This window comes from Perca flavescens, chromosome 3 (genome assembly GCF_004354835.1).
Source record: "Perca flavescens isolate YP-PL-M2 chromosome 3, PFLA_1.0, whole genome shotgun sequence".
Classification (NCBI taxonomy): Eukaryota; Metazoa; Chordata; class Actinopteri; order Perciformes; family Percidae; genus Perca; species Perca flavescens.
This window is the reverse complement of record NC_041333.1, coordinates 29,122,321-29,141,490: the sequence shown is the minus strand read 5'-3', so window position 1 is coordinate 29,141,490 and position 19,170 is coordinate 29,122,321. Positions and strand designations below refer to the sequence as shown.

The 19,170-nt window shown below is 44.0% G+C and overlaps 1 protein-coding gene across 3 annotated transcripts in view; it reads left to right on the top strand.

Moving 5' to 3' along the window:
• Nucleotides 1-19,170, top strand: part of epha4l (eph receptor A4, like) — a 55,100-nt gene that overhangs the window by 25,042 nt on the left and 10,888 nt on the right. The window contains exons 5-11 of one of the 3 annotated variants that reach the window (XM_028572989.1): nucleotides 4,544-4,879; nucleotides 10,821-10,945; nucleotides 11,094-11,253; nucleotides 12,306-12,411; nucleotides 14,875-14,933; nucleotides 15,392-15,505; nucleotides 16,164-16,349. In XM_028572989.1, coding sequence (XP_028428790.1) covers nucleotides 4,544-4,879; nucleotides 10,821-10,945; nucleotides 11,094-11,253; nucleotides 12,306-12,411; nucleotides 14,875-14,933; nucleotides 15,392-15,505; nucleotides 16,164-16,349 — 1,086 coding nt within the window. Of the gene's footprint in view, nucleotides 1-4,543; nucleotides 4,880-10,820; nucleotides 10,946-11,093; nucleotides 11,254-12,299; nucleotides 12,412-14,874; nucleotides 14,934-15,391; nucleotides 15,506-16,163; nucleotides 16,350-19,170 lie in introns of all 3 variants that reach the window. The other 2 variants (XM_028572988.1, XM_028572987.1) reach the window with 2 other exon arrangements.

Here is a 19,170-nt window from a genome sequence, read left to right as displayed (position 1 = left end):
ATTAGAAACAAGACACACTTACCTCCCACACGTTGGACCAATCTGCCTGAGAAACTGGCAATATAAATGTGTTTTATTACTTTTAAAAAACAGATTTCTTTTTTGCTGTAACAATCTTTTTTGACCATTTTTTTGTGGTTTATTTTTTGTTTCTTGTCTTGCTTTTGTGTGTCCTGGCTTGTGTCCATTGCATTTGCTATCAGTTTTATCTTACGTTTGTTGTTGGTGCCTTTACACTTCTTTGTAGACCACTTTGCATGCTGTAAGAAAATACAGAGGAAGATATTTTGATTTTTCAATTGTTACATACGCCATGAGATCCATAGGCAACTGTACAAAAAACCTTTAGCATGTAGTCTGCATAGTTTCTAAGTATATTTCTAGAACATAATCCCCCTACAGCTCAATCAGTTCAAAAGAGTACAGTTTAGTATATAATATTACAATATGTTCAGGGCAAAAAGGCAATGCACATGAATAAACGTGGGTGACTATAAATACATACACCTAAGGGCAGTAATGAGGACCAGGGACAGGCACCCGTGGGAGCTGGCTGCTCCACTGCGTTCAGGCTATAAGGAGGGGGTGTTCTCCATGTTGGGGTTTCTGTTGGCCCTTGATGTGTTTCTCAGATTTTGCTCAGTTTTCTTAGCGGCGGTTTGGTAGAGGAAGAGGGAGGGATGGAGTCAGGAATGAAGGCAGGTCGGAGAGGACTCAAGGGGGGCATTGAAGGAATCCCAGCCGGATGGTAATAGCAGGGTCAATGTTCTGGCCAATTTAGCCTGCTCTCGACCTCGGCCCTGCACAACACTTTGCTAACGATTACTGATAGAAAGAAACAGAAGAAAAGAGGGATGAAATGAGAGAGAAGCGGAAGAGGGTAGAAGCATGCCGAGAGGAAAGATGGAGTATGGGAGTGGAGTAAAAACGACAAGGATTAAAGAAGGGAGAGATGGAAGCAAAGGAGCGACAGGAAATAAAGAAACAAGGCTCGGAGCCAATTGCAAGGCCACAATTGAACAGAAAAAGAGAGGAGAGAAAACAAAATCACCAACTTTCTTCAGGAGAAACGTCGAAGTCTCCCTCTGGAATCCACCCATGAGTGTGGATTTTAAGGCTATGTTGAGCTAACGTTGTACGAAGGTTGTGTGAGAGTTTCGCTCCCATCTCCCCCCGCCGTTCTCTCTCTCAGGATTAATTACCGGGTGTCAGTCACAGCTGACGGCTCTCCCACGCTTCCTTGCTCCCATCGGTGCATTCTGGGAGAACGACAGGTACAGCCAAAGGTACTTTGTGTGTGTGTGTGTGTGTGTGTGTGTGTTACAGATGAAATAACCTATTTTATCTGTAACATTATACTCATTATAATGTATGCTAGGTGACATCAGTGACGGCCCCGGCATTTGCAACACACCGACCTTATTTCTGTCAATAACCTAACTTGGAAATTAGCAACTCTGCCTTCCGAGTGACTCTTTCCACACACCTCACCACAGTACCATCTTGAATATCTGTGGCTGCATGCATAAAATAACTTATCAAAATTAACCAAAGACATATTATCAGTAGTGTCCCATAGCGGTCCATAGGGGTGCGGCCCTTCTGGCATTTGCCCAAATTCCAGATGGCCAGTCTGTCACTGGGTGACATGATAGAGTTTTTTGCTGTCTATGTGAGATTATGGTACTAGGTGTTTTTCTATGTGAATTTCTATCTTTCTGTTTGTGTAATGAGGTCCTTTATGTTGCTGGGTATGTGTGTGTGTGTGTGTGTGTGTGTGTGTGTGTGTGTGTGTGTGTGTGTGTGTGTGTGTGTGTGTGTGTGTGTGTGTGTGTGTGTGTGTGTGTGTGCGTGTGTGGAATGCAGTGGGGAATACTGACACTGACTGAGAATGGAATGTGGAATGTGTTTAATACTTTATACAGTCATAAAGTTAGATAGCGCTGTTGCAACTCTCGTCATAGCAACAATCAAACAAAATAATCTTGCTGAGGGGATTAAACACACACTTGCCGACACACATGTCTTTGTACATCTTAAAGGACATTAATGTCACATGAAAGAAATACTTCTGCATATTTAGAAATACATTTATTTGCTTTCTTGTCAAGAGTTAGATGAGAAAATGAATAACACTCTCATGTCTGTATGCTAACTATGCAGCCAGAGCCAGGAGACGATATGCTTGGCTTAGCATAAGCCTGGCTCTGTCCAAAGGAAACAAAAATCTGCCTACCAACTCCTCTAAAACTCACTTATTAACACATAACTGTTTTTAAAGAGTTAAATTTAACAAAGTCACACAAAAACACACAGCAACTCCCATGTTCTGCGAGGTAAAATTACAAAGAGAGCATAGATGGATATAACGGCTTTGTTTCCCATCCGAAAGGGCTGTCTGACAGCAAGGTAAAGTGGTGAAAATATTTTAAATATAGCGTACACTTAACTTTATATACTGTATATATATACTGTATATATTGATTTTCTTCGGTCAGCCTTTTTTGGTGGCTTAAATATGTTTTGCTGCTTCCCCCCGTCCACAGCAGTATGTTCCTTAGCTCCCGTATCAGTACTCCTGCTTAATCCCCAAACTGGGGGTTTTCCAACCGCCATCTACTGTAGGTATTACACTGAATATGGAAGAACATAATACAACCCCTTTTCCAAATTGGAAAAATCCAAATTATCCCTTTAATTCCCTAAACCTCCTTTATTCAGGTCTGTAAGTGAGAAATAACAAATCTCTTCAGTTGGGAGGACATTTGAATTTTTTTATCCCTTCGCGGACAAGAACAGAAGAACAAAAGCCTTGCCTCTTGCCACATGCCTTCTTAGACATCGACTGGAAACATTCACATTCATATTACCTTTGTACTGCTAAGTTTATGATGCCATAAGTCTAGATAACAGCCGAGTAATGCCTTTATTGTTCAACTCAGATGGTGCATTATTGAGTGTTGAATGGGAGTAGAGGTTAGTTGAACCTAGCACACTGACAAAGGCACTATTATAATGACGGTTGGGTGTAGGCACCTTAATTTAGAAACCCCATCTGTAACTTGTTCTCATTGTCTGAGCAGCAAACGGAGAGAATGAGGTAAAAGAGTGAGGGAGGAAAAGTGGCTGCGGAGGAGAAAAATCGGGGGAAAGGCAGGGAGGCAGAGCTTTATCATCATTTTTTAATGAGAATTTATTAATAGTAGCGGCTGCGGTTGGTAAGGAGAAGTTAAGCGATGCTAATATTAACACAGTGTACTCTTCATCCTCTCATCTTCGTGCTGTTAGTGACCCTTAAGGTCATTTTCAGTTAAACAGACACTCCTCCACACCCGCCACCATCCTCCCTCCATCGTTCCAGACCCTACTCCTTCCATACTAATCAGTGGCTTTCTGCTTCCTGGATGAACAGACGGTGTTTGTCTTCTCCTTCTGTCCTTCTCCATCTCTTTTCACAGCCTTAGCTTCCCCTAAACATTTACCACTATCTGCCAGACTAATGCTGGCATACAGTTTATACACATACAGCATGAGTAGATTTGTGCATCACAGGTAAAATTGTACTTCATGTCTCCAATAATGTGGCAACAAAGCGTACTTATTCCTCCTTAGGGTGACGGTGTGCACACACTCCCACACACTGTCCCCTCCGCTGCTCTCTGTGTCTCTGTGAAATCACTCATTGCCACTCGGCTCCGCCAAAAATAACACTGATAATTAATTTCCGTTGTGAAATGATTTGTCTGTGGGCTGACTAGCTTTCATATTTCACCCTGCATCGATCCCCCCAGCCCGCTCGCGTGCGCTTCATTAGTCAGAGAGAGAGCGGGCGAGACAGGGAAAACAGAGACAGGGAGAGAGAGAGAGAGAGAGAGAGAGAGAAAAGGGGAGAGTTAAGTCAATTACCGTCGCTTATGTTTGAAAGCAATGCAGAAAAACACATTAATTACAATAGTACTGACATGTTAATTGAAACTGATGGGGAGCAGGGGAGTTTGTGTCACATATCTGTAGAGCTGCTCCTTATATAAAACCACAGTGGTACATCAAAGCAGGAACTTAATAACAGGGTCCAAAGCAAACTTTGTCGAAAGTTATTGAGTGGGTGCCATGAAGCCCCACTGTTAGCAGCAGGCTCGGGCGCTCTGCCACCTCCAGCTGATTCGACATATGAATGGGAAAGAAAGCTGGCGGCCTATTGGATTTCAGTTAACATGCTGAATTAACTGAGGTGAAATTGGATCCTCCCTCGCTGTAATGGACAGGACATTAAAAGGGAATTCAAGAAGACTCAGCTCTCAATAAAGGAACAACTCAGTCAATTATACATGTACATCTACATCATTCTTATGTATGTGGGAAAGGAATCAGTTTATTGTTAAAATTACTATCACCAGTTTGTTCACATTTTTTTCTTTGTATTGTTTCTTGTGATCACATACATAATGTGTCTCTTTCTACTACCATAATAAATATTAGTGCAACTCTGGACCTGCTTTGGCCTCTTGCCACTACTGGTAATAACATCAACTCTCCTCCACAGGCCCTCCGTCGGCACCCGCCCACCTCATCTCCAATGTGAACGAAACCTCGGTAAACCTGGAGTGGAGCCCGCCCCTCAGCTCAGGAGGACGCCAGGACTTGACATACAACGTGGTGTGTAAGCGCTGCGGCCCCGACGGCCGGCGCTGTCAGCCCTGCGGCAACGGCATTCACTTCAGCCCCCAGCAGCTGAGCCTGAAGGGAACCAAGGTGTCCATCAACGAGCTGCAGGCCCACACCAACTACACCTTTGAGGTGTGGGCGGTGAACGGGGTATCGCCTCAGAGCCCTGGGCCGGAACAGGCTGTGTCCGTGACCGTCACCACCAACCAGGCTGGTAAGATGACTAATGATGGTTTGAGTGAGTGGGTCTGAAAAGACTGGGAAAAAGTGGATGTGTGTAGCCATCAGGAACAATACTGATTTGGACAGCTTTGCCCTGAGGTGTAGCTTTAGGTAGCTAATGTTTTTTTTGCAAGAATTCAATAGCTACTGAAAGTGTTAAAAGCTTTGCATAAGTGACCAGTAAAGCATTGATTAATTCAACGATAAATAAGTGCTATGTCGATCTTACTGAAAGTGGGCAACACTGATTGGCCCGATACATTGACATACCAATATATATTTTTAACCCTATTGAACATATGCAAGATTTATGGACTATTTATTTGCTGGGATCTTCATACCAGGCCAACAATTAGGCTACAATTAGATACAATGAAAGTTATTGGGAAAGTTACCATAGAAAAATAGTCCACAGAAAATACTGTAGGTGTTTCAGGACACCACATCACATCACCATTTTTAGTCAATAGTTCTACATTAGTGCACAATGTATTTAACACTATATGTAACCATAGTAATTATGGTTACCTGTTGCTAATGAGACTAGTCAACTCTTGTAAGTGAAAGAAACCCAGACATGGATTTGCTTGCCAAGTCAGTAACTTGACTTGTCTGTGTGAGCATGCAATGGAAAGTGTAAGTGTATGCAGTCAGAGAAGCTTTGTAGTTTGGGGGTTTATATTTGATACAGAGCACAGGTTTGTTAGACTGAGCGCTTGAAGTACTTTTTTGGGGGCAATCTGCGTGTCAAAACATGTTTATTAAAGCTGTTAATAATTTGGGTTAAGGCTGGATGATTGCCGAGGAGGATGATGGATTCTCTGCAGTGGGAAATGATATTCTGCAATATTTCACTTGAGTTTTGCATAATTAGGCATGAAAAGCCTAAGCTGAAGATAGGGGCAATGTGCTATTTTTAGCTCTCAAGCTAATGAATTAGATAAGTTGTATTGATCTGTGGAGGCTTCATTACAAATGTTGTTGGATTGTGTGTGTGTGTGTGTGTGTGTGTGTGTATTCTAGTAGAACACACCCATGAATACAGCCTCTCCTTCAGAGCTAGAGAAGAGCCCTCTAGCCTGGGGGTGCGTTCAAAGCCTCCCGTTGTTTTGCCATTTAGCCATTTTGTAACCGGTTGTTGTGCAAATGGATTTTATGACCCTGGCCCTTTCTCTTCATCCCTCCCTGTTCTCCTCCACTTATAGCCGATCATTACCTTCGTCTTCTTTACTGCTCTGCTCTTGGGTGGCAAGCTAAGTGCCTTTTTGTGTCGTTTTTTTATCACTAATTTCCATTCCTTGGAAAAGTGAATATCTTGAATGGGGCTGTGACTGGCAATCTAAGGACACAGTGGCTTGATTTATCAGCTGGGGTCAGGAAGATGGAGATGAATGGATGTGCTGCCTGTGGGAGAGCTGCGAGTCCTGCCAGACAGGCATGTGTGGGAGCTGTAATGGAGCACACCCTGGAGTCCAGGCCGAGGGCTCGTGATAGCATGTCAGTATGGTCATACTGGAGCAGAGTTGCGCTAAAACTCCAAAGTGCACACTCTCACACATGGATTCAAACAAAGACATAGTAACACACAGCTACGTCCCCCTGAGATTGCTCCAGGGTAATCTGCTGACTTCAAGTTGTAAGATATAGATGATATTGCCTTTGGCTCGTCACTGGTGCGTGTTTCACAACTGTTCCCCAGGATTAGTTGTATGAAGACTGCAGCTGGAAGCTCTATTATGGTGTGTGTTTGTGTGTGTGAGTTTGCACATGTGCAGAACTGACTGCATGCTTGGCTGAAAGTGAGAAAATGTGTTATACAGAATGTTTGTACGCTTATGGATGCAGATGATCTACATTTGCCTCTCAAACAATGTCCTATGTGTCTCCGGGTGTGTGTGTCTCTTTTAATTTGTGTATGTGTGCATGTGTGTGCGTGTTAAAGAGAATAGCTCCAGACTGATTGGATTTCTTCCTGCTAATGCTCAGTAGGGGTTTTGGAAGCTCTGGTTTCATCCGCTGGTAATCCAGCCAGTCATCTGTGGCTGTCCCTCTCTCTGTATCGCCTCCCCTCATCCAGACACCGTGGATTACACATTTATTATGATAGCTTTATTAGGATTTATAAGCGCTGTGGAAAAGACACCCCTGCCACCGCCTTTCCATAAAAGTTCAGATTTCGGCTAGAGAGGAAGAAGTGAGGTAGGCAAGTTGGAAGGGAGGAGCGCTTATGTATTTTTGCGTGTGAGGAAAATGAGAAATATGCCTGGAGACAAAAATTAAGACATGAGTGTTGCTGATTGCATGTGCATGCATCTGTGACCAGGCATACATTTGTGTGTGTGTACGAAGAGGTCAGATTCCGTGTCTCGCCATGAACAATTCCACTGTCGTAAATCAGCCGGGGTGTAACCCTTTCGCCCGGACTGCATGAGGAAAGGGAGGGGAGAGAGGGGGGATGTCCAGGCTTTGAACTGACCCCTGGCTGTAAATTGATGTTTTTTCCCCCCTTTCACGGGATCAAGCACTTTGTTCGTGTGTGTATGTGTGAGAAAGAGGGAAAGAGAGAGTCAGAAAGAGAGGTGTTTATGTCTCGATACAAAATACTTGGCAGGCTTAGGTGACTAAAAGTGAATTAGTGCATGAGAGAGTGTGTGTGTGGGCACGTCTGTCAGCGCACATGTGTGTGAGTTTCCATCTCTCTGGCAAATCGGACAGACGTACATGTGGAAATGTGTTTGGGGAGATGGAAGCAGGCTTTATAGGCGGGGGAAAGGATCTTGTACGCAGGAGCCGTTTTCTCGACACCCTGAAAAACGGCTCCCTCCTCAGCTATTTTTCCCCAGCGGCGGCAAAAACGACAACTCCAATCTGGCAACCAGGATCCAGTCTGGCAACCACATGTGCACCCCGGCCCCTGTCTCTTTTAATAATACTGTGTCCCATGCAGAGACAAAATCCCACAAATGTCTGCAAAAAAACTTGACGCACAACCTCCACTTTTGTCCCGAGGGACCAAACCAAACCCAGAACTCTATGTGCCTCTGCCAGGTTTTTACTCGTTATAATGTATGCATAGGTGACATCAGTGACGGCCCTGGCATTTGCAACACACCGGCCCTATTTTTGTCAATAACCTAACTTGGAAATTAGTAACTCTGCCTTCCGAGTTACTCTTTCCACACACCTCGCAATCTTGAATATCTGTGGCTGCATGCATAAAATAACTTATCAAAATTAACCAAAGACATATTATCAGTAGTGGCCCATAGCGGTCCATAGGGCTGCGGCCTTTCTGGCATTTGCCCAAATTCCAGATGGCCAGTCCGTCACTGGGTGACATGATAGAGTTTTTTGCTGTCTGTGTGAGATAATGGTACTAGGTATTTTTCTATGTGAATTTCTATCTTTCTGTTTGTGTAATGAGGTCCTTTATGTTGCTGTGTGTGTGTGTGTGTGTGTGTGTGTGTGTGTGTGTGTGTGTGTGTGTGTGTGTGTGTGTGTGTGTGTGTGTGTGTGTGTGTGTGTGTGTGTGTGTGTGTGTGTGTGTGTACTGTGTGTGTGTGTGTGTGTGTGTGTGTACAAGTGTTGCAGGCTATGAAAGAGTTTTTTTGGAGCGCACAATTCAGAAATGAGATCTGAATATTCATTGCGTCTAACACTTATTATTCCACCAGCGTTTTTTTTGCCCACGCGTTCAGGAGGCAGTAAGAAATTACAGATCTGTCCCACATATTTAAATTCATCAACAGAGGTGCCAGCTTGCCTAGCATGGTCTGCCCAAGTCACAGTTTCAGGTTAGTCTTGTCTTTATTCGAGATAGACATGTCAGGTTTAGTCTTGCATCAGCTCTGTACACTTGGTGCATGCATGGTTTGACAATATTTTACATAACATTGCTTTTTAGGCATTCTTCGTAATAATTTATCTTAAAAAAAGAAAAGAAAACTTGGCCTTGATGGATCACCCATCGTGTGTCTGGCTTGCCTCTTGCTTCGGGAATCTCAGAAGGGACCACTCAGAAAATCACTCATCTTTATCCTCATATTAGTCGGGGGAAAAATAAAAATGCAACAACAGGAGGCGAACACGATTAAATCGCCATATCTGTCATCTTTGGAGGAAAGATGGATGTGTGGATTACCTCGAGGGCACAAAGGCCTGTGACCTCCTAGTGGTTTTCTTTCTGAGTCAATGCGTCCCCGGTCAGCCCCAGGAGGGCCTTCAAATTGGCTCTCGCTGCTGGGTAAGATTGATCGGAGGGATACAAATGGCCGCCATCTAATTGTTTAACGGAGACGCAACACATTAGGCCAACAGGATTACACAACCTTCGGTTAATCTATTTACCAAGAGATGTCTGCAATCCCATCCCTCTCCATCTCAACCCCTACCAGTCACAACCCCCCTCTCCCCCAACTGCTTCTTCACCCTGCTGAAATTCAATCCGAGACTAGTGCTTGAATTCCAGGCCTGTTTGAACTCAATCCCCAGCTAAAAGCAGGGTTTTGTTAGCGTTAGCTTAAAGGTTTGGCTCCCTGGAGGCCCTGGTCAAAGTGATGAGAATGCATATAATGTCATAGATAATGCAATCATAATCGGTGGACCGTGAACCCCTCATTAATCATTCCACTGTAATTTTTTAAAAGACAGATGGTCTGGAACGAGTAAGGTTACAATATCACTGAGGACCAGAGGTCAAAGATTCACTCCTTGTGAACTTGTAAGTGCAGAATCCACAATGAAGCGCTACCTGGACATCAGTGGAAATGTATTTTTTTGTTTTTTGTGGTGCTTTGTTCTGGCTCTGTGGAGAATAGATGACTGAGGTTCTTTGGTTGTTGAGGGTAGTAGTTGTTAGGGAAGGGAGAGGGGGTTTAATCTCCCACAGGAAGTGCTGGAGATGTGTGTGTGTGTGTGTGTGTGTGTGTGTGTGTGTGTGTGTGTGTGTGTGTGTGTGTGTGTGTGTGTGTGTGTGTGTGTGTGTGTGTGTGTGTGTGTGTGTGTGTGTCTGAGCTCTTTTCATACCTGAGTTGTGTGTTCATCCGTGTAACCTGTTGTTCCTTAGTCTATAACTCCACCTGCCCGACCATATATGCTCTTCTCTGGTCAAAACTCAATCTGTGAATGAGTCTTTCGCTGTTTACAACACTATCTCTCCTACGCCTATGGATTATTCTTTGTAGCGTCAAGAGTGTGTATGACCCAATTTTAGCGTTGTCACACTCCCTGAAGATAGGTTTGATTTGTGCAGCAGTGACACACTGGAGGGAGGAGACGAGTGTAAGCCATTATCTGTGCTTTAACCTTCACATGTTAAAGGCGTCTGAACGCAGATAGCGCGGCTGCTTGAAATATGGCCTCATTATCAGCCGCAGCAGAAAGGGCTTGAGATAAGACCGCTCACTGGAGCTTTAATGAAAACCAATTGATTTGCACTCTTGAAGACAAAAAAAGCAAAGGCGTTAAGTTCATTTCGAGCTTTCTGAGGCGTACTTTGTAGCAGCACAAGGTTTCCCAGGGTGACCTGAGTATCTGCAGAAAATGAAGTTAGACATTATTTTGCCAGCTTGTAGGAAAAGTGGCTGAGACGCTAGCGTCAGCCGAGAGGAAATTGGATCACTTTTATTGATGCCAACCATTAGTTCAAAAGTAGAGTGTTGCCATACACTCTAGCGTTGGCAATTCAGCTTTGTGGCCATACAGCTCTGTAACGCCTCCGACTTTGAATGGAAGCCAAATTCAAAGACAAATGGAAGTGATTGCCTTGTGGCCTGGCCCAATGTTTGACTTTCCCAGCAGGAGCAAAGAGTGGGGGATTTAGGAGAGCAACACAAAACAGACATGGTGTCTCAAAGGCTGAAATAACATGGAGGACTGGGAAAAAGCAATGGGCTAAAATAGCTTTTTCTGTCTTTCTTTGATCATCTCACTAGCTCCTTCTCCAGTGACTTCCATCCAGGCGAAGGATATCACAAGACACACCATCTCACTGGCCTGGCAGCCACCAGATAGAGCCAACGGGGTCATCCTGGAGTATGAGGTCAAGTACTATGAGAAGGTGAGGGTCCTATGGGAGATGTAGTTTCTGCTGATGAAAGAATTTCCAAAAAAATAGCAATGCGTTTCAAAAGACTGTAAGAACATCACACCGCATCTGATTGTTCTCTCTTTGTTTCTGTCTCTGTCTCACCATCTGTCATCCTCAGGACCAAAATGAAAGAAGCTACAGAATCATAAAAACCTCGTCGAGGAACACGGACATCAAAGGTCTCACCCCCCTCACCTCCTATGTGTTCCATGTGCGCGCTCGCACCGCGGCCGGCTATGGGGAATTCAGCGGCCCGTTTGAGTTCATGACCAACTCGGGTGAGTTCAGCCACGCCACTCCTGTTCAGCCTGCCATGATGACATCAGTGCACTGCAGATCCAGAGAGGCTCGATGCCAGCTCTGCGAAATCCTGTAATGATAGCATCTTTTACGAGTTTGTCTCTTTCATTGTAGTCATTAATCAAAATAGCTGACGTCTATAAAAGATAAATGATATTGTGCTCCAGCACCTGACTGGCAACTTGAGTAGGTTACATTATTCAAGTTTCAATGAGTCTCAGTGAATGTGCCAGCTACTGGTTCAACTTCTATGGGTTTTTGAAGAATGATACCATTTCTGGTATTTGTAGTTGGAACTGCTGAAAGGGACTTTTTGCTTACTGTTAGTAGCCATGAATGCTATCATTTATTTTGGTGTTCTGTGTTTCCACCAGACACTAACGCTTTATAAAACCCTAAGATAACAACAGTAGCAGCAAGTGGACTCTGATCGGAAAATTTAAAATTAGCTTCTTAAATTACTATTATTTAAGAAGACTATTTAAGACTATTATTACAGACTCGTGCAGTGCAGCCAAAGAGTTTGAATTATTTTGACTGAAGAGCCTAGACAAGTTCAATAATAACATGTCATCAAACAAACCTAAGCTTACTAAACTTTTTTTTTAACATATCTGATTTCCTCTAGTAAATATTATTCTATATGATATTAACTTTTAATGGGAAATGATGGCGTAGACTAGAGGGTTACAGAGTTCCACTGTTAGCCCAGGTGTCCCGTTTGTAATGCAGATAGAGACAGCAGCGCATGATAATGACATGGTCAAGCACACATGCTAATGGGGCGGCATTGTCTCAATGGAAGGAAGGAAGAGAGACACAGGCATGAAGTGTGAGGGGGGGGGTCAATGACTTTGACAAACACAGAATGTACACAGCCTCTTTCATGTGCGGCGACTCCATCGTGCGCAGTGATATTGACTTTGCTCTTTGTCTCTGTCCAACCGCCCTCCCTTTCTCTTTAATTTCCCTCCCTCTGCTCCTCTCCTTTTCTTTCCCCCATCTTTCTTCTATTTTTCCTCAGTTCCAGCTCCCATTATCGGCGATGGGGCCAACTCCACAGTGTTACTTGTGTCAGTGGTGGGCAGCGTGGTCCTCCTCATCATCCTCATCAGTGCTTTCGTCATCAGCCGAAGGTGAGCTTCATCCCGCTGTCCCTTCTGCTTTCTGTCTGTCCTTCTTTCCTCCCAGATGAGGGATGTCTTTCTTTAGCGCTGGGGAAAAGCATAGCTGTCAGGAGATTTATGTCACTTGAAAACACACTCGCAAACACACACACACACACACACACACACACACACACACACACACACACACACACACACACACACACACACACACACACACACACACACACATTAAGCCAGACAGATGAGATGAGTGATGACTCGCCACACTGGAGACGTGATTGACAGCTCCGACAGCTGAAAAGATGTAATCAGCGACCCCTCGCTCCCTGTCCTCTGCATCCATCCCCACTCCTCCCTTCCCTCCATCCCTCTATCTCTCAGCTAGCGGCTGTAATCCCGGCCACCAGTTATTTTCTCCCGCTGTGCCTTGCTGATGGCTGCAAAGAGAACGAGAGAGAGAGAGAGAGAGAGAGACAGAGAGAGACAGAGAGAGAGAGAGAGAGAAGAAATGAATAGAGGGAGAGGGATAGGAGGGTGGACAATGAGATAAGCGGGCAATGAAAAGTAGGAGATAGAATACAGAGAGAGTGAGACAGAGAGGCATCAGGTGGATTTGCAGTGACCCAATCTCAGGGTGTTAACCAGTGAGCAGGACAAAGCACCGTCACACAGATGGGATTACATGCAGATGGGGCTGCCTCACCTCAGGGTGTTAACCACACTCCCCCTATCTGTGTGTGTGTGTGGATGTGTTGGGGGTGTATGTGTATGCACATCCTTATGTGGAAAAAGTATTGTTTTCAGGTGTGTGGTAGCACTGTGGGAAGGGGAGTGTTAATTGTTTGTGTGTTGATTCCTGCGCGTGTGTGTAAGTACCTTTTTATGGGCATTCGTTGATCCTTTTTTGTGTGAGTGTGCCTCTTTATATGGAAAGCAAATCATTGTTTGCATGTGTGTATTGGTGTTGAGAATAATGGGGAGTGAAGGGGGCTGTTGATTGTGTGTGTGTGTGTGTGTGTGTGTGTGTCCTCTCTTTCCATGTGATTGCTTCTCTCCCCAGCCAAGCAGGTGGTTGTCTCAGCCTTTTTTATATGCAATGTAACGGCCACTGTCATTGTGCTGCTGCGGCCATCCTGTGATTGTGGGGAGGGACTGTAATCACGTAGCCGTTTACCATCATTACACAACCATAGAGGAGAACAATGTCCCGCACATCTGGTCATTTCCACCACTGACCCAACACATCAATATAAGCACAGGTGTCAGGCTGCCTGAGGGATTCAGAGGGATTTAAGTGCATCTTCTCTCGGATTGATTTGCTGCTATATGCCCAATGCCCTTCAGAAACCGTCAGTGCAGCAGGATACTTTTGACTTAAAGTAGTAATAGCACAATGTGAAAATAGTCGATTACAAGTAAAATTTGAATTATTCTGTTAGTCTGAAATATTACTAGCAAAATATACTTAAAGCCAGACACGGCAGGCAGAAAGACAGAATATTTTTTTTTTGTATCCATAACATGCCTTCTTTTAGACTAGTGGAAAGAAAACATTTACGGTACTTTCCCCATTTGCATGTTTTATGTATATTATACAAGGTATAGGATGCTAAGGATTCGATTAGATATTGTGTATGTAAAATGGAGTTTCCAATAAAAATGTATGGAATTTTACAATACATATATTTATTTTATTCTAAAGGTTTGTACTGAGGGGTTTGTTCATATATCACTCATAGCTGGATTTATTTTTTTTATTCCTAAAAACATGGCAAAATGAATACTGCTGACTGTTTTTAGAGAAATTATGGTAAATGAGGAGCTAATTTAAATGAATACATTCATTATTTACAGTATATTTGATCTTACGGGAATAGTTTGACACTTTGGGCAAAATGCTTAACTACGCTTTTTACATTTTGGTGCTCAACAGATCAAATATACCTTGTTAATTAGTGAGCATCAGAGGTGCTTGTAGGAGGACAGAGCCAGGCTAGCCGTTTCTCCCTGCTTCCAGTCTTTATGCTAAGCTAAGCTAACCCTCCTCCCCCTGGTTGTAGCTTCATATTTAACAGACAGAGATAAAATCGTATCAAAGTATTTTCATCCAACATCCTCATAAATAAAAGCAATTATTAACTGAAACAAACTAACTCTAAAACTCACTTTAGGCTAGCATTCAAAAGCAGTTTCTGCCTTTCTGTCTAATGAGCTCCCTTTAATGAATAACAAGAATATCAATGTCTGATCAGCAATCAGGGATTGTATTGCCACTTAATTTACTCTATGTGTGGGTTAGGGGGGTAAGTGGGTTTGGAGTCTTGGTTTAAGTGTTTACCGAATTGACACTTGTGTTCCATTATTATTATTTAGTATTATTTTTGCTGCTTTTTATTGTGACACATTTTCTCTGACGTTTGAAACTTTTGCTGTCACTGTGACTGACCGTCCTGCTGTTTTTGCCCCCAGAAGGAGTAAGTACAGCAAGGCCAAGCAGGACTCTGACGAAGAGAAGCACTTACATCAAGGTAAATAAGAGTTAACACTCCACCTACACACTCTATAATTAAAATATAACATTAGCGCTGTCAGGTGTTTTCATGTGGATGCACTCTAAACCGCAAATGAAGCCCATAAAATGGGGGGAAAAACAAACTATTTTTGAAATAATGTACTTGCATCCTAACATGCTCCAAACTCCTCATTACCAAGTCATCAGCATTGTTTTTTTTTGCGTCCAACAAACATTTCAAGTTAATGAGCTCCATCTTCATTGGAGTCAGCCATAGTGACATGAAAAGCAAGGGAGTCAGAGTGTGAAGCGAGGTATGGAGAGAAGAAAGGAGGAGGAGGTTCCACAGAGGAAGGCGGTGTATAGCCTGCAGCATGATGGAAATAAAGAACAGATGGAGTGTACTTGCCAGAATGAATTAACCTTCATTTTTCACTCCCTTCTTTATTTTTCTTTGCAAACTTCTTTCCTCAGGAGTGAGGATCTACGTTGACCCCTTTACCTATGAGGACCCAAACCAAGCCGTCCGCGAGTTCGCCAAAGAGATTGACGCCTCCTGTATCAAGATTGAAAAAGTTATTGGCATTGGTGAGGAGTTTTGCTTTCAAACCAGCAACTTCAGTACATTCTGCCATTTTTCATTAATTTTTATAAACGCATTGTTATGGACAGCCTTTGCACTAACGGTAATATTGTAACCCACTTTGGATAAAAGCATCCACCTAATGGTATAATAGTATATTTGGTATTCGTTTCATGCAAATATTCTGCAGCCAGCATATCTTTCTCAGTGATTCATGTTTCTCTGTGTATGCTAACTTATGCACTCCTTGTGAATAAAGAAAACATTGTTTTCTCAGACAATATAATTTGGTCTGCCTCTAGAGAGTTCAATGAGTAAAAAAATAATAACTCAGAGGAGGCTAAATATGTTGTCTGTTCTATTCCTGTGGCCAGAGAAAAGTCAACCAATGACAAAATAATAAAGATAAAGAATCAATACCCATTTCCCCTCTCTCTCTCTCTCTGCTCCAGTGGGTGATGGGATGGAGGGGAGTAAGGGATTAGAGACCCTGATCAATGTTTAAAGTGGACCCCTTCTAACCTGCACACACACAAAAACACACACATAGGCACGCACCATCACCCACTCCCTTCCCAATGTGATTTATAGTCCTCGCACTGTAGTATTGGAGTGCTTGTGTATCATCCTTTCCACATTTTTAACCCGAGCGTGTGTTTTCAGGGGAGTTCGGCGAGGTCTGCAGCGGCCGCCTGAAGATGCCAGGCAAGAGGGAGATCTGCGTGGCCATCAAGACGCTAAAGGCCGGCTACACCGACAAGCAAAGGAGGGACTTCCTGTCTGAGGCCAGCATCATGGGCCAGTTTGACCACCCCAACATCATTCACCTTGAGGGCGTGGTCACCAAATGTATGTCAATCATGTGATTTTGTTTACTTTTTACGTACAGATGCGTGTAGCATGAGAATTGTTCCATTTCGAAATGATGGGAAGAACATAATTTGGTGCATCATTCTATCGCTTTTCGAGTAAGCTTAATCTTTTTTGGAGAAATTAAATTACTACAGGAAATTGCAATAATACTCAGCTCATATATTTATGCACACAATGACTTTTATAATAACACAGGAAGGACACTCATTTTTGCTGTCCCTGTTCTCCCTTAAAAAAAAATAATGTAACAATAAATCATTACAAACTACGTCTGCGGTTTTGGGTGACTTTGGAAAAGGGTGAGTGTAGGGACAAACCAATCTTGACTAGCCAAAGGTGTGTGTTTGGGTGGCGTTGTGTTAATGCTGGCATATCCAAAGACATACAAGCATTAATGTTGCATATGTTCTACGAGATCTGTATTCACACATATACGTGTTGTCCGAACATCCCATCCGTGGGTATCCCCAGGTGGGCTTTGTCCAGATTGAAGGGGTTCAGCATTGGTGGGGAGGGGGAGGTGGAGCCAGAGGTAGCTGGGCAGTTGGGAGGGGGTGTAATGGGTCCAGGAACAGGCCCTGTAGCGCTGCACCAAGCTCATTAATCATGGTGTCAGCTGTAAATGTGTTTGGGGTTAGGGAGTGATACCCTATCCCTTCTCTATCTGCTGCTGCATGGCCACAACACACCAGCCAAATCTCCCTCCCTCTGCCCTTGGCACTCTCTCTGTTTCTCCCTACCTTTTACACCTTCCCCCATTGCTTTTTGTTAGGCTAGAGGTGTGTGTGTGTGTGTGTGTGTGTGTGTGTGTGTGTTCTTGTCAGCACATGTCGGCATCTGTGCACCCTTGATTGCACGTGTCTGAGCGTGAGTGTTACCATAGCTGATGGCCAGCCTCAGCTCGGGTTAGATGGATGAAGTGCCTTAATGTGTCGTGACACAGCAGCCTGGCCCTATCTGTGCTAGATAACACCGTCTCTTCCACTGTTGTACACACTGTACACACTGTACACACACACACACACACACACACACACACACACACACACACACACACACACACACACACACACACACACACACACACACACACACACACATACACTGCCAGAGCTGAAAGTGAACAGCAACACAGGCAGAATTGCGTATCACCTATCACACCTCTCACTACGGGGGGATGACCTCTCAGACCTCAAAGAGACGGAGTGAAAAAGACATAAAAAAGGCGGACAGATGGACAGGAGGAAGGAAAAGAAATCTGAGACAAGTAGCAGACAGTGAAGGTACAAATAGAGATGCAGAGAGAAAAAGACAGGAATGTGGTTAGGAGCTGATGAAGTAAAGGAAAGACAGTGAACAACAGTGGCAACGACAGAGAGAGAAAGCAGAGGGTGGTAGAACTACTGAACCGGAGGCTGAAAAAGAAAGAGACGGAGCGAGACAGAGGGAGAGAAATGAAGGAGAAACAGATGAGCTACGCAGCAGTGACAGGAAGGATGGTGAGCCAAAGCAAGAAGATCAACACGAAAACTACCACTCTACCTTCATCCACTCTTACTTTTGAGAGCTTGACACAAGGTTTGGGCAAATTAGTCCTTTACACTTGAGTGTGTCAGTGGAATCTATTAAAAATCCATTATTTGAATTGCACTCCCCTCTCCATTACAATCAAGTTAAAAGGAATTCTCAATCTGGCCTCAGTTTGCTGGCATGTCCAACAGAGCCAATTAAGCCTTATTAATTATGGAGGAACTCCAAATAGGCACTAAAATACATAAATCTGCAAAAATCTCTCACCAAGGACTGCTGGCTGTAGTCCAGCATCTTGAAGCCTGTATAGACTTAATGTTTCTATCATGCTAGTGTGTAATTAAAATCCAACCTCTGTTGGAGCTTGAAATGAGACGTGATATGTTTAACAGCTGATTTACATAAAGTAAGAGCGTGCTAATTAAAAAAAAAAAGACCTGCATTTAAAAGACAGATCTTTGTTAGCTGCAAACGCCAGGGCCTCCAGAGAGCGTTTGCTCAACGTTCCCCCAATATTGTCCCCCTGTTGCGTTTTTCCCCATTGCCTGTTTTGTTGGCAGGTGATAATCGGCCCACTGGTGGGGCCCTTGCCCAGAGTTCATTGCCAAAGGCAGCAGGGCGTATTCAGTAAACAAGGAATTAGCATGCAAATGGGAAGGGAGGAAGAGGGCGGGGCTGGGAAGGCGAAAGTTTAAGGTCGCAGGTCAGACGCTCCTCAGACTTGATTGGGGAGCTGTCAATCATCGGCGGCCCCGGGGCAGAGGCGAGCAACAAAGGGAACAAAGATGGCTGACAAAGAGGGCCCCCGCTTTCCCCCAACTTTAACTCTACTTCCTCTTTTTGGGACATCGCCGGAGCGCCCCATAATTAATGGAGTGCCAATCACGCCGCGGGTAAGGCGGTGACTGACAGCCTCTTGGCATGGCGAGAGGCCTGCTGTGGAGTAGAGGAACTTCACCTTCAAGACCTCAGCTGCCACCGCTCGGCTGGCTTTCTGCTGCTTTAGGCATTCTGCTGGAGTGCACGAGAGTTTCAACACAACCTCCCTTCTAGGCATTAGGTTTAAGTCAGCACTTCTCTTTAACACAATACGCTTTTTAGTCCACCTTAACTGTGCCACTTGAAAGGGAACGCAAAGAGCAGCGCTGTTCTAGGAGGAATTTCTGGCAGCACTTTTCAGCATGTGTTGTTGGCATGGCTGGTTAGGCACCAGCTTGCTGCCATTTTGGGATAAAAACAAGCCACCCTCTCTTCCTTTCCTTTTTTT